The 13543-nt window shown below is 39.2% G+C and overlaps 1 protein-coding gene across 13 annotated transcripts in view; it reads right to left on the reverse strand.

Annotated features, from left to right (window-relative positions):
- Positions 1-13543, reverse strand: part of AGO2 (argonaute RISC catalytic component 2) — a 67642-nt gene that overhangs the window by 32845 nt on the left and 21254 nt on the right. For 8 of the 13 annotated variants that reach the window (XR_012585812.1, XR_012585813.1, XR_012585810.1 and 5 more), the window contains 5 exons: positions 11308-11428; positions 5118-5302; positions 3626-3762; positions 3356-3490; positions 1022-1109 (listed from right to left, as the gene is read on the reverse strand). Coding sequence is in view for 4 of the 13 variants with exons in the window: in XM_074577908.1 (XP_074434009.1) it covers positions 1022-1109; positions 3356-3490; positions 3626-3762; positions 5118-5302; positions 11308-11428 (666 nt within the window). In the remaining 9 variants the exon portion in view is untranslated. The remainder of the gene's footprint in view (positions 1-1021; positions 1110-3355; positions 3491-3625; positions 3763-5117; positions 5303-11307; positions 11429-13543) is intronic. The other 5 variants (XR_012585814.1, XR_012585811.1, XM_074577906.1 and 2 more) reach the window with 2 other exon arrangements.

A 13543-nucleotide genomic window follows, 5' to 3' on the forward strand; every position in this document is an offset into this window, starting at 1 on the left:
AGCCATTAGTTTATGCAGAATACTTTCCCACATTTGCTCAATACACCTCTTGGCGCAAGTTAAGCTTACTGGAGATGAAACCTATCCCGCTGAAATGATACAAGCTTATTTCTAGAATTGAGATACCACCATTGCCACTACCGTGTGTCTTCTAATAGTACCACAGAGGGCTATTTCTCTAACCTTCTTGATACCTGAAGCTATAAGTTAAGTTTCCTAAGAGCAGGTGCCTCAGAGACAAAGACTAATGTTTTCTGCTTATATGGGATAGCTGCAGTACTACATTTTATGACGTGCCATGCACCGAAAATAGTGAGCCTGCCCAGAGTTGCAAAACCAATTATCGCTTCAGAAATGGATTTCTCTTTCTGTACATTACAAACACATTTCCATATATGCACACACATTTGCATATACTTACATCAAGATGGAATAAATATTGTCTTTTCATTAATGTAACTCATCACTGAAAGAGCACGAAACAAAGCCCAAACAATTAAATACCAGATTTAGATAGTGATCAGTTATCTTCTTGTAAAAGGCTGATAGCAGTTTTGTTCCTTATAGTACTTCCTCAAAAATGGGAACAAATAGCTCCGTATTCAAGCTATCTGCAAATCTCTGGTTAATGATTAAAAACCAACATTTTTTCAGTGGAAAAATAGACTGGTAATAAGCAAGATTAGAAAGCTGATCCCAATTGGCACTACTTTTCTACTCGACAGTTCTGGGAAACATTACGCTACCAATAGGGTGCCCTGTTCTTCCAATGTTAAAGAATCTGTAAATGAAAAAAACCAAGTCTACCACCACAGATTTAAAACAAAGCGGCTGGTTCAAATGCCATGACATTCATTAAAGAATAGAAGTAGAACAAAAAGAACAGCTTTGTTTTAAATATATTGGGAAAATACTTTGTTTTAAATATAGTGACCAAAGAAAGTACCATTTTTCAAGACAACTTTTCCTATGTCAGTAAGGCAGGCAAGATACTTTTTAAAAAGTAAGTAAAATACTTTACGTTTGGTGACTTGCTGGTCGTCTGGTGACATTGCACACTCTGTACTTTCTTTTCATTTGTCCACAGTGTGTTATCTCCACCTTTAGACCTAAAAATTAGAAAACAAGTATCACTGTTTCTTCAAAATCAAGGCATCGGCCCCCTTAATTGCCACACAAGACCACTGTACAGTAAAGCTATTCATTATTTAGCACGTTCTCAAGGCACCAAAGGGTATCCCAGACAGAATTAAAAAAACCCACAACTTATAGTCTTAAAATTCAAAAACCCTGAGCTTCAGCCAAAGTTCAACAAAGAATTTTAGAGACAAGTCAAAACCCCAAACCCCAAGAGTTTGCAGATGAAGCTGAACACATTCAGTGAATTCCAATTCTGTACCTCTGAGGAAGTCCAGGACAGTGGAAGGACAAAAAGGGCACGCAACCTCCTTGAAACAAAAAGCTTGTTTATACTTTATGTCTAAACATACGGTGTCTGTGAGACCTCTAACTATTGCAACCGAGCCTGAACTAACGAATCGTTGGGGGAAGAAATACCCATACAGCCTCTATGAGCCCAGGGGAACGAGCCCAGGAATATATTCATTGTGAAGACAAACATCTGTCACGAACCCCACTGGCACAAAACCTGAGCCCACCTGAAAGCCAACAACTTCTAGAAGAAATAATTACCCACCCCAAGCCAGGACAAGACAGCTACCCATAAGGAATTGTTTCTAATTTATCACTGTCCACAAATATAAGCTTGAATGCAGCATTTTCATTGAGATTACTTTCATGCTTAGGCAGAAACAGCTGTACGTGGGCTATTAGAGATGGGAAGTTGAATGTGTGGGAAGAGGGAAGAGGGGGCTGTAGATAGGAATTCCTCATACATCTGCACGTGTGTATAAACTCAGGCTGCTTATTTATACTTTTCTTGCTAACTTCTAGTTGGGCAAAGATGATTTTGTGGAAACAAGGAAGCTGCATGATGGATTTATGGTTTGTTTTTCTTTTTTAACTTGCTTTCTTTCTATCAAACGTATCATGAAAGAAGGACCTCCATTTTGCAGAAGAAACCTTCAGTGAACACAAACAGTAAGATTCCTTCCTCCTACTCTTGCATTCGGTCATTACATATTAGAATAAGTGTAATTTACTTCCAGGAAAGTGTATGTATGAAATATATCTAAATATGTAAAACCGCATTGCTAAAATCTGGAATATGAAAATCTTGACACCAGTAATTGGAAAAATTTAAGATCAGGTTATTTAAAAAGAAACCCACCATGAAATCCCAGCCTTTGTAAACATTTTTGAAATCATTAGCTTAGGAACAGGAATATCTTTGTCATGGAACTGGAAGCGACACTAGCGATATGTTTCAAAAGTGAAAAATATGAAATTTTTGTCTTTGTAACTGGTAACTTGTATTTACTCTAGAGATGGGGGTACTTTAACAAGAGTAAAGCACTACAGTAAATATAACCTCTAAATAGAATAAAGCAATATTCACTTGGGAAGATAAAATTGTTTTCAAGAAGACTGACATGATAAGGGATGCTGCTCTATGTGCTGGAAAGATCTCAGTAGTGCTTCTGCACTGAGATGCTCTCAGACGCCAACACGCAGCAGTAACTTTGACACGACACTTGATCAAGCGGCTGGGTGGTGGTGAGGCACAAAAAAAATGAAGGTATGTCAAGAGAAGAAGCTTGCACAAGTCACAAGCCAGCAACTAATCTCACTAAAATAAATTACCATCCATCTGCTAGAAAGTTTTAGTTCATCCCATCACTTAAGAGTAAAACATATCCACAGTTTCACTAAAGCACTTTCATTAATGGCAAAGCTAATTAAACTACCCTGTATTTGCCACAGGCAAAAGGCACACACATATATATTTGCCACAGAATCTCAATAATTTCCTTACGTGCATACCTGAGCTCCAAATGTGGCTGGTTCAAAAGAAATTTAAAAAATAAAAAACCTGCTCACTTAACTTTTTATACTAGTGATTCATCAAATCTGAAGCCACATAATTATCTGAACGGAGCCAACTTTGCTTGTATTCACAAAGTGTCTCTGTCAAGCTACAGAGATTAACCAACATACTAAGAAAAAAGGACAAGTAGACTGAAACATAAAATTGATCAGCAGACTTCTGAAAGTCTTGAAATACATGTAATAAAATGGATTCTTGCCTCTTAGTTTTGCTCAAAAATTTTATGTGCCCCGTTCATTGTGTTAATCTGTTTCCCAATAAGGCAACTGCTACAGAAAATACTTTGAATGTGTAGTAGTAACGCATCATCAGAAAGAATAAAGTAGTTTTGTGTAATTTAATTATTACCTTTAATTTCTTTGGTAAACTTCACCCTTTGGGAATCTGTCAGAGGTTTTTGTTGTTCTTCAATACTTTTGAAGTCCAAAACTTCACATACAAACTCGATAACTGGCTGTGCTTTGTAAAACGCGGTTGCAGATACTGGAGACAAAAACATTAACGTTATGTTACAGCAATACTGAGGAAATTTTTAAGAAATCCGTCAGATGGAACTAAATTTTTGCCTTTCCACTGAATGAGAAAAAAGGAACAAGAAAATATTTTTATAGGACCTACCATCAATATTTAACATCATTTTCCATAACGAAGGTCTGACTGATTGATGGAAGCCAAACCAAACTTCTCTGCCACCACCCAATGGATTTGAGCACCCTTCTGACGCTGTAAAAAAAGATCGCCCCACAGGAGTATATCTGTAATAAAGAAAATAAAATCAGATCATAAAATTAAAGCAAAAAAAAGATTACAATAAAGCCATAACTAATGCAAATTCCTATTTACAAAAGCACAGGAATGTCAGTGTTTCAAATTACCAATAATCTGAGATTCCTGTCAGGACTCAGGTTACACCTCCCAAAATCCAGCTAGTTACAGTAAGAAACTGGCTACTATTCATGTCTGCGTAAATTTATTTTCAGCATACTCCTTAACATACCTACTAATTCAAACAAAAAGCAGTAATAACTTTTTTTTGTACTCTCCATAAAAAATTCAGCTATGCTTCAGTAAGAAAATAATTGAACATCTCTGCTATTAAAACAACAATGTAAAAAATAACCTCTCCCTTTACTTTCACATAGCGGCCTCTGAAATCCATGGAAACTCTGCGTGGGTGAACAACTGATCTAACAAATATTTTGGATGCATTTTTCATCTTGGTAATGCGGTACTACACACTTAATATCAAACTAATCAAAACCAGTGCCAATATGTTTCTCTGAACAAAGATGTATGACTAAGGAGTCTGGACTGTTTTCTGTGTTGCAAAACCTTACTAAAGTGATTCCTATTTTTTTTTATCCTTAATATGACGATAAAGTCAATGTAATGTAAGGCTATTTAAAGATACTTAGATAAATTTAACTTGTTTTCCCCATTTAAGCCCTTCAAAATGGGAAAGTTCAGCCCTACTAAGCGTTGTTCTTTACTTTCCAATTGAATGTAATTTGAACAGTGGTCTTAAGCTACTTGTTTCATGGCAGCAGAATTAAACCCAGTATCGTTTGGGTTTGACTGCAAATGCTGTAGATCCCACTCGCTTGGAAAAAAAAGAAAACCAAATCATTGTCAAGTTTTTCTTTTCTATAAAAATAGCTATACTGGGTTGACATTAATGTCCTCCTAGCACAGCATCCTTTATACAAAATTGGCAATAAACCTTTGCCCAAAGACACATAGGAACAGGGTAACAAGTTTGAAAACCACCCTTACATGTCTACCAACCTCCAACTACTTTCCACGCAGGGAGGCCTTCCTTCTCTGAGGCCTACAGAGAAACAGGGTACAAGCGAGATGGCAGGGCACCCCTGACCTGAGAGCGCACAAACATGGAGCAAGTCTGAAGACCAGCGGGGAAAGGCACTTGTGTCCAGGCTGGTGGCTACCAATTCCACCAGATGAGCAGAAAAGCACCGTATTGCCTCTTGCCCGAGCATGCCATCTGCTATTATTTTGGTTGAGCTATGAAAGCACGTCCTACCCAAAAAGCCACCGAGGCAAATCAAGTAACAATACAACCTCCTAAACGACATCAAGGTCTTCCCCTCACCTCATGGAAGGCAAGTGCCTCATCACTACATCCAGTGCCTGGATGGTTTCAAACGGGACACTTGGCAGCCGACCAGAAAGAGCATCATGTAAAGCCTGCAAACTCACACAGGACATCCACTTTATAGCCACCTTAAATATTCTGTCCTTTCCTTCTCCTGGCAGCGTCACCTCCAGCTCCACCTGCAACAATGCCAAACAACAAACCAAGATGATTCTTTCCATTTAAAGGGGAAAATGGAAGGGGCTTGGAGGGGACGACGGATTCCTCTGAACAGCGCTATAAAGCATGTAGACAAAAAAAAGCAACGATGAAGAAACAACATACGTTAGGTACAGCCTCTCTTTACAGCTAGATCTTTCCAAAGGTGTACTTCAGAAAGCTGGCGTGCTTCCCAACTGGCATCTAGCTCCCTCTTTGAGGCAACCCGATAATTTGGAAGTGCTCGTGTATCAACAGGGAGGTCTCCACGAAGATGCAATAACCTGATTTCAGATACCTAACAGATACTAACGCATCACCATTCACGTCAGCTCCTGCATGCCTAAAATAAAATATGGTCTGTCACTACCTGTCAAGATTCATGAATTTCAAGCATTCGCTCTCTAGAGCACTGGAGTGCTTTATATTACTATTACTGTAGATATAGTCCGAACGAGAGAAAATTAAATCCACAAGCAGCTTTCAAAGTGGGGGGGGGGGGGAGGGGGTAAAAAGAAACAAAAAAAAGAAAAAAAAGAGAGAGAACAAACACCACTCACCCCCGACAATAAAACCAAAACCAACCACAAAACCCACCAATCTAAAAACCTCTTATTTTTAAATGCCAAAGAAAGAATAAAAGATGGCCCCCCAAGTACTAGTGATGCTATCAGGCAGGAAACAGGGACACTCCTTTGACATCTTGTGCCCTACTTTTAATTTTTTGTCTAAAAAACACTGGTAAACTACATTATGGTATATTACTTTAGCTGATTACTTGTAATGCTGATTTCTCCTCTTTATTAAAACAAAAAAAGCCTGAACGCAGAAGTTCTTAAACTGACTAAAATTAAGGCTTGTCTGAAACGATTAGCAGTTCTGAGAGTGACTACAAGAAATAACGAGATCAGAGGCTTCTTTGTGCTGGATATAAACAAAAACATTGCATTTTCCTGTCCTAAAGAGCTTACAATTTAAATACAAAAGGCATCCACTTAACAGACAAACTATAATTAGTGGGCTAGCAAAAATAATACATGAGTAACGGCAAGCTAATATATGCAATCATCTGGTCTTCTGCAACAGTTAGCTTCTTGAGTCAAAAAATAGGAAGGAAAGATAAAACACAAATAATAAGCCTTCCCGTTTGCCAGAAAAACGAGTTGACAATTTATAGCAGGCAGTCAAAATTAATATTACAGCCGCATCTCTCCTCTAGTACAGACATCATTCACCAGGAAAGTCAAGCAGAGGAAGGAGCCACACGGCCGTGGGAGAGCAGTGACAACTGGAGTCTGTAATTGCAGGGTCGGTGGCCTGAGTCTGGCCCAGAAGGTGAATTCTGCTGAAAAGCATTGCAAATAAAGGCACGGGTTTTCGCTGACACAGGTTGGAAGCTTTCTCTATGAAGACTTTTTCCCCCACCACACTATCAAAAGGTCTTCAATTTGCATCTCATTTACAGCAGATGGAAGATGTCTGTCGCACCTGAACTGCATTTTCCTTTACACTTCTCTCCTCCTCCAAATCAAGTTTCATAATTTCTATTATTCCCGATACTGTTGATGCACAACTCATCTGATTATTAACAACTCTGGCACCCTTAATCTAAGACAAGATTTTGTTTTATTTTTTCCCCCTCCTGGTTTCAATTTACAAAGCTCCTTCACCTCCTTGGAATGGAAAAAGATGATTTGTGTTGGACTACTTGTGTTGCAGTATCCATGGCCCTGGCAGAAATAAAAGATCCAGGATTGAACAATTTCTATTCCAATTACTAGACTGCAAATCCCTATTACGTTTAGCAAAGCTGTGACAGTGAATTCACGCTGCTGAATTTGTCCCAAAGAGCTTTTGCTGCTGGGTCTAACCCTACTTCAAAACAATTGAATTAGAGTCTCTGCTCTCTGAATTAGAGTCTCCAGCTTCCCAGGTTTTCTTCCTTTAATATCTCACCTGAACTACACGCGACTGAAGAGCTTTTGTTTAAAAAAAAAAAATACAAAAATACATTAGGACCAAAAAAGATGTGTCCTTAATCCACATCCCTCAAGATCACATATATTTTTAGGCACTCCAAATCAGAATTGAAATCTCTCAGTAATATTTTATTTATCCCACTCTATATTTTTAAGGGCAAGTGAACACATTCATGTTTGTCAGAGTAAGCAAAATATGAAAAATTTCAAGACAACGTAGTTTTAAAAGGTAGTTTTACCACGTACTTTACTACTAGGAATAAACTCTAATGCCAAATTTAATGTTTGATTTCCTACAGTTCCACCAGGTGTAATCTATCCCAAATGAAAACATTTATTATCTCAATCTCTCAGCTCCTACCTGCTACAACCATTGCTAAATTGCAACTCAGCTGACATAATTTTGCAGCTAAAGGAACTAAATGAAAGGGATGTTACTGTAGGGATGTGAAAAAACATTAAACCTGTGGAAAAATTGGAAAGCTTTCTTAAAAACAATAGGTCTCAGCTGATGTAGCCTGATTGACTCATACAAATCAGCATATCACTGTTTAAAAATAATAAAAATTGAACCTGACCATGTGTTTTTGGGAAGTTCTTAGTACTACATCTTCTCTTTAAAACATTGGCATCACTACGTGCTTATTTTATCATGTTTGAGCATACAATGTACCTTTTCTCTAAGAGCTTTTCCTTCCCAGGGATTCAGAGGAAAACAGATGCACAGTTTCCAATCAAATATTTGGGTGCCTACCTCCCCTGGACTCGTTTGGAAATCTCAAGCTATGGACACAAGGAAGAGGTCTGCTTCTATCATGTACAGAGTCATTAGCAGCACTTCAAATAGATAAAGTCAAGCGGAGTACAGTTGTGGCCATAGACAGGAATAACTCTTTCTGCAAAAGGGAACAGCCATAGCATTTCTGTATCAAACCGCAGCTCGGTTCACTTGTAATTACTGGCGTTATAATTAAAGACTATTTAAGATATACATTAAGATAGATCAGTTGTTCTCAAATCTTGCTAGGTAAGAAAACTTTCAAGTTCAGTTAAAATTTAGTTCTCGCTTTTAACTGTAGAAGGACGTTTTAGGGCAATACACAAGTAACGCAGCAGTGGTGTACAAAGCCACAGTCGGAGGTGACCTGGGCTTGCTGTTAGAACCTACGAGGAAAGAGGAGACTATTAATATCTTTATACCTTGACAGTGTCCTATACACTTGTTTCTTCTTGATGGGTGTGAGTAAAAACTACAAAAACATTCTGTTAATATTTACATACTCCGTATTTGTTCCAAAAGGTCTAAAGAAATGCAAGAATTGGAGAGTGAAAATAAGGTACGATAAGGAAGGAATGAAAATAGGGACCATAACCATGAAGGTCAAGCAGAAAAGATAAAGAGTATTTATATAATAGTAAAGTTGTAAGAGAAGCAGGGTTGTCAGCAAGGTCAACAATAAAAAAAACAAAACCCAACCCTAGAACAACCACCACCAACAAGAGATGAGGACAGAGTGTATTAATTAAGTTAAAGAGCAACAGGAGGGGAAAAAAAATACCACGTAGGCAATTTGGTGTCAGCCTTCTGCTTAGCATCAGTTCTTCCACCACCAAGGCACACTGCCAGTAAATCAAGGTCTTCTTCCACTGAGATTAAGGATCATCTATTAATCATTGTATGTTCATGAATCTTTTCAATATGATCCTAAATGTAATCAGACATGCAGTAAGCTTGCTACATTTATTATGTACCGAACAGCCAAAAAAACCCCAAAGAAACCTAATCTAATTATGCTGGAGGAAAGGCCTAATACCTACAAGCTTTATACTGGTTTAAATCGTGCTTAAACCAATTTAGCACCATGTAACAATTTCCCTCATTAAGCTAAATTTCCCATGTCCGATTTAAACCGGCTGAAGATTTATCTTTATTAGCTCTTTCCTCCAGGGTAATAACATTAATATATGTATGGCAGAAAACCCGACAAAGTCCTATATCCCATGGGAAACTGGGAAAAGATATGAGTTTATTAAAAGTGAGCCTAAACGTGAGCCACAGATGAAACTATCCGAACCATCTTGTGCTAACCTCCACTAAAAACATTCTCCTCAGTGACCGCCTTTTGCAAGTGGTCATCGCTCCGGCTAGATAATTCTGTGCCACCCAAAAGGGTTAACGAAATCATTAAAGTCAGCCGTTTCCCAGGTGTAGGACACAACGTTCATTTGCACAGACGTGAAGGAATCAGGGCGTCAAAAGCATTTCCTGCTGGCACAGTGTCACTAGACTTCATTTTTACCATGTATGGTTTAGTATATGTGGGCTTTAAGATGCAGAGCATGAAGAATCGAGTCTCGTTCGGTCAGCGGGCATTCAGACGTGGAACAGGAGGAGGAGGAGGCCATCTCATCCAGTTCCCAATCAGAGTGGGGTCAACTTGCACCTCACAAAGTCTCCTCAGATCCAAGGATTAATTTGATCCCAGTTTGTTTATCCTCCACAGAGAAACCATTTTTCATTTACCATTACTTAGCAAATACAGAACTTCATACTTGTCATAAAATATACTGTCGGTCATCCACAACTTGGAAAGTGTCAGAAGGTAACCGTGTACATCCAGAGGACTGGTTTAAACCCCTAAGAGACACTCATTGAGTATCATCCCACCGTTAGCAAATACTTCGCAATCTTGTACGTCAAATCTGTAGGAAGTGGAATACTACATGTGAAAGTGAAAAAAAAAAATTATCTCTAATACTTTTAAAATGACTCCTTGATAGTTTTCCTAGACATTAGCTTATCAGTTAATGAAAAAATAATTAAGACTGGAGTAGAGAGTCACCTTTACTGCATGACATTCACTTAAATACATTCGGGGGAAATAAAAACTACACAAGAGAGATTAAGAGCTTGATTCAAGTGGGACTATTAACCATGTCAAGCACTGCACAGGCATACGATTTGAGGCAGCAAAGCACTGCATGAACTATTTTGTAGCACACTGCTCCTCAATTTAGGAACACCTGAGCTCTGTTCCCAGTTTTATCACATAAGCAAGTTTCCATATTTTTCTGTATTTCCCTTTCCCCCTTACATTTTCCTTTTGTCTAGTTCGGTTGTAATCAACTGCTATGGGATCAGACATTCCCCTGTAACCGTGCATGCCTCACCTTGCACCCACAGCAGAAGGCTAAAATGGCCTCTGGGAACTACCACAGTATGAGTAACGAGAATGTCTGTATCCTCCAGTGTTCATCGTCTAAATAAAAAAGGCCACAGAAAATTCAATCTGATATTAGACCACAGAAGCGTAGCCTAAATTATTTTATAGGGTTTGCGTGGTAGCATGTTCCAGCACAGTCCCTTCTGCTTCACCAGTCACCGATGGGCACAGACATGGCTACACTTCACAGCTGCAGCCGGAGTGACCAAAAGGGTCACCGCCCCACAAACAGAGCTGGCAAACAGAACATGCGAGTCCTCTTCAATTGCCCCAGGGCTAAGCTAGCAGGCCTTAACCTGTGCAGTTTAAATTAATTTGGCTCTCACGTCGTAAAGTATTAGGGAAGAAGTTCCACACCACCAACAGAAGGATGGAGGAGTTTCTTACAGCTAGTGGATAGTGAGAATCAGCTTACAGTGGGCTTTGATGAGATTAACGTGCTGACACAAAAACTCGCCTCTCCCAAACTCAACTGTGCTTTCACTTTCTCCCTTGTGGCAGCATGGAGCTTGTCCGCTGTCTTGGGCAGTTGATCCAGCTCACCAAACCAGGAGAAACCACGCAAGTGGGGAGAGAAAGAGGGAGGAAAGAATGGATATGGAAAGGAGAGTGGCTATTTTGATGGCAACAAGCTCACACTTCTGTCCTGGCGAACCACACCCCGAGCAGAGTGGCAACAGGAGGAGACATCTGTTCCAGAAATATGAAATCATTTCCTATCAGTTATTAGAAAGGGTCTGCAAATATTAAGTTTTCCAATTGGAAACTTTTCTATTTAAAACTTACTTTATCTCTCCCAATGGGAAGCGGCATAGCTGTATATAGGTTTTTTCTTCCATCAAACACTGGTTTGCGATCCCCAAAAATCTGGGTTTTAAAGTGCTGAACCATGTGCTCCACTATTTCTCTGAAAATACAAAAAGATTACGTTAATTCAACTTTTTACTGTTGATGGCAAGTAGCAAATAAACACTAACACTAATATTTATAAATAGAGGCATTAGGTAAATGAAAGGGTTGTCCGCTTTTGGGTATTAAAGGCAAGATTTGACTGACCTGAATTAAAGCAACCTTTTCATAGACTAAACTGTTTTCTTAAAGCAGCTGTTTTTTTAGCTTTTTCAGGTTGAAACTTTCCTTCCTCTTTTCTGTGATGTACTGAAAGTAGTAAAGCGAAAGCTCATGCTCTCTCAAGCTCAAAACAAGAGGTGCTTGATATTCTTCTGGGACTTCTGCTCCCCTGTCCTACAGCCCTTTCTGCAGAGAACCATGGTCCAAAAGCTCAGCAGCCTGAGAAGCTTTCAAAAAATGGCTATCCAAGTTTACAGACGTAGCGTAAGGACAATAGTTCTACAGCAATGGAGACATGCAAGCTTTTCACACGGCACTAAGAAAGGTTACTTTTTAATGTAATTTTTTCATGTACACAACAAAACTGGGATCCATCCAACAAAACTGGATATGCACATTCACAGGGACCCCTGCATATTAAAAATACATACTTATTTAAGCATAGCTGGAATTAGGTTGCATGTTTACGTGAACGAGGTAACCACTCACAAAGTTCTTGTCAAACCACAGTGTTTACAACACACTGGTCATGCAAAGCAGTTCACCAGCCCATGAGAGGTCTGTTGGAATAATAACACCCTTTGATGCCAAATGTCTTTGGTCCCAACGTCCCAAAGAGACACCCTTCAGGCTAACCGTATCACAGGGCTATATCCATCAGCAGTCTGCAATACGCTGCCTACAAGGTCCTTAACATACAGCTTGGGGCAAAAGAGCATTAAGAAGTTAAACGGACACAGAAAGGAAACCACGGTTTCTTCAGTGCTGTTGACAACCAGCAGCCCAGAGACGCTGCAGGTGACTGTTTCACACACCTTGACTTGGAAAGGTAATTAACCCAGCATACAGGTAGATATTAAAGCAATGCAAAAACCTGAGACGAAATGCTGAATTCATTCAATAAAAGAATCAAGATTGGCTTAATCGACAATATCTTTGTTGTGCGCCAAGGCTTTAAGATAGGATGTGACCACTGAAAGAAACTTGCCTGACCTGCGAAGTATGAATAAAACTTGCCACAGTAATTTCTGCCTCAGGTCTGCAATGTCAGACTGAACAAGCACATATTTGGAGGGTGGGAGGAAGGAGCTATTTTTCAACCTTGAGTGAAAGACTGAGCAATGGAAAACCCATTCTTTTACTGAGCAAGTTCTTCCGATTGTGAACTACTTTATATAAAAATGAGCACTTCCACTTAATTAAGGTTTTCAAGCTTCAGACCACATTTAGCACTGGTGCTTCTCAGCTGTGGGTGGAGACATCTTAATGAAAAGTAAGTTATTTTCTCCATGTGAAGTTAAAAGAGTTATTTACCAATTCGCTAACTTACTGCTATTCTTCAAGATCATGCAAGCACAACAAGTGCCAGTGACTGCAAAGTTCATCTCGAAGCTCGTACGAGTCCTAGCTGTCCACATGAATTAAACCAAAGGCATTTATGATGCGTGACCAAACTCACATTTCCCACTCTCCCTATCTAACTGTACAAATAGATGTGGGATTTCTGCAAGACGTGAAGAATTGTAGCCAGACTGTATTGATTTGGCACAGCAGCGTATTGTCTCAGCTTTGTGTTTTCCAGTCCTGCTCCAGCTCACGTCTCATCAGCGTGGACACTGTACACATCCCTGCAGTGGCTCTGCAGGGTCATAGTCCAAGCCACAGGAAGTCCCACTATAAAACTGAAGATTGAAGCTGGGAGAGATGAGGGAGTAGCGTAAATGAAAATAAAATCTCCCTCTATCCCTTCTAGAGGCTGAAACATATAAAGTCATGATAAAAACTATTTACTATAAATATACATCTGAATTATATAACCAAAATACTAGAAACATGTAGCCAGATGAAAAATCTATCATTTAGAACTGAACCACATGTGGATCCTGCACAATCCTATACACATATATATAAGCACACACAAAAATATAGGTATACATGTAGGACTGAGAGG

The sequence above is a fragment of the Larus michahellis genome, chromosome 2, assembly GCF_964199755.1.
Source record: "Larus michahellis chromosome 2, bLarMic1.1, whole genome shotgun sequence".
Lineage (NCBI taxonomy): Eukaryota > Metazoa > Chordata > Aves > Charadriiformes > Laridae > Larus > Larus michahellis.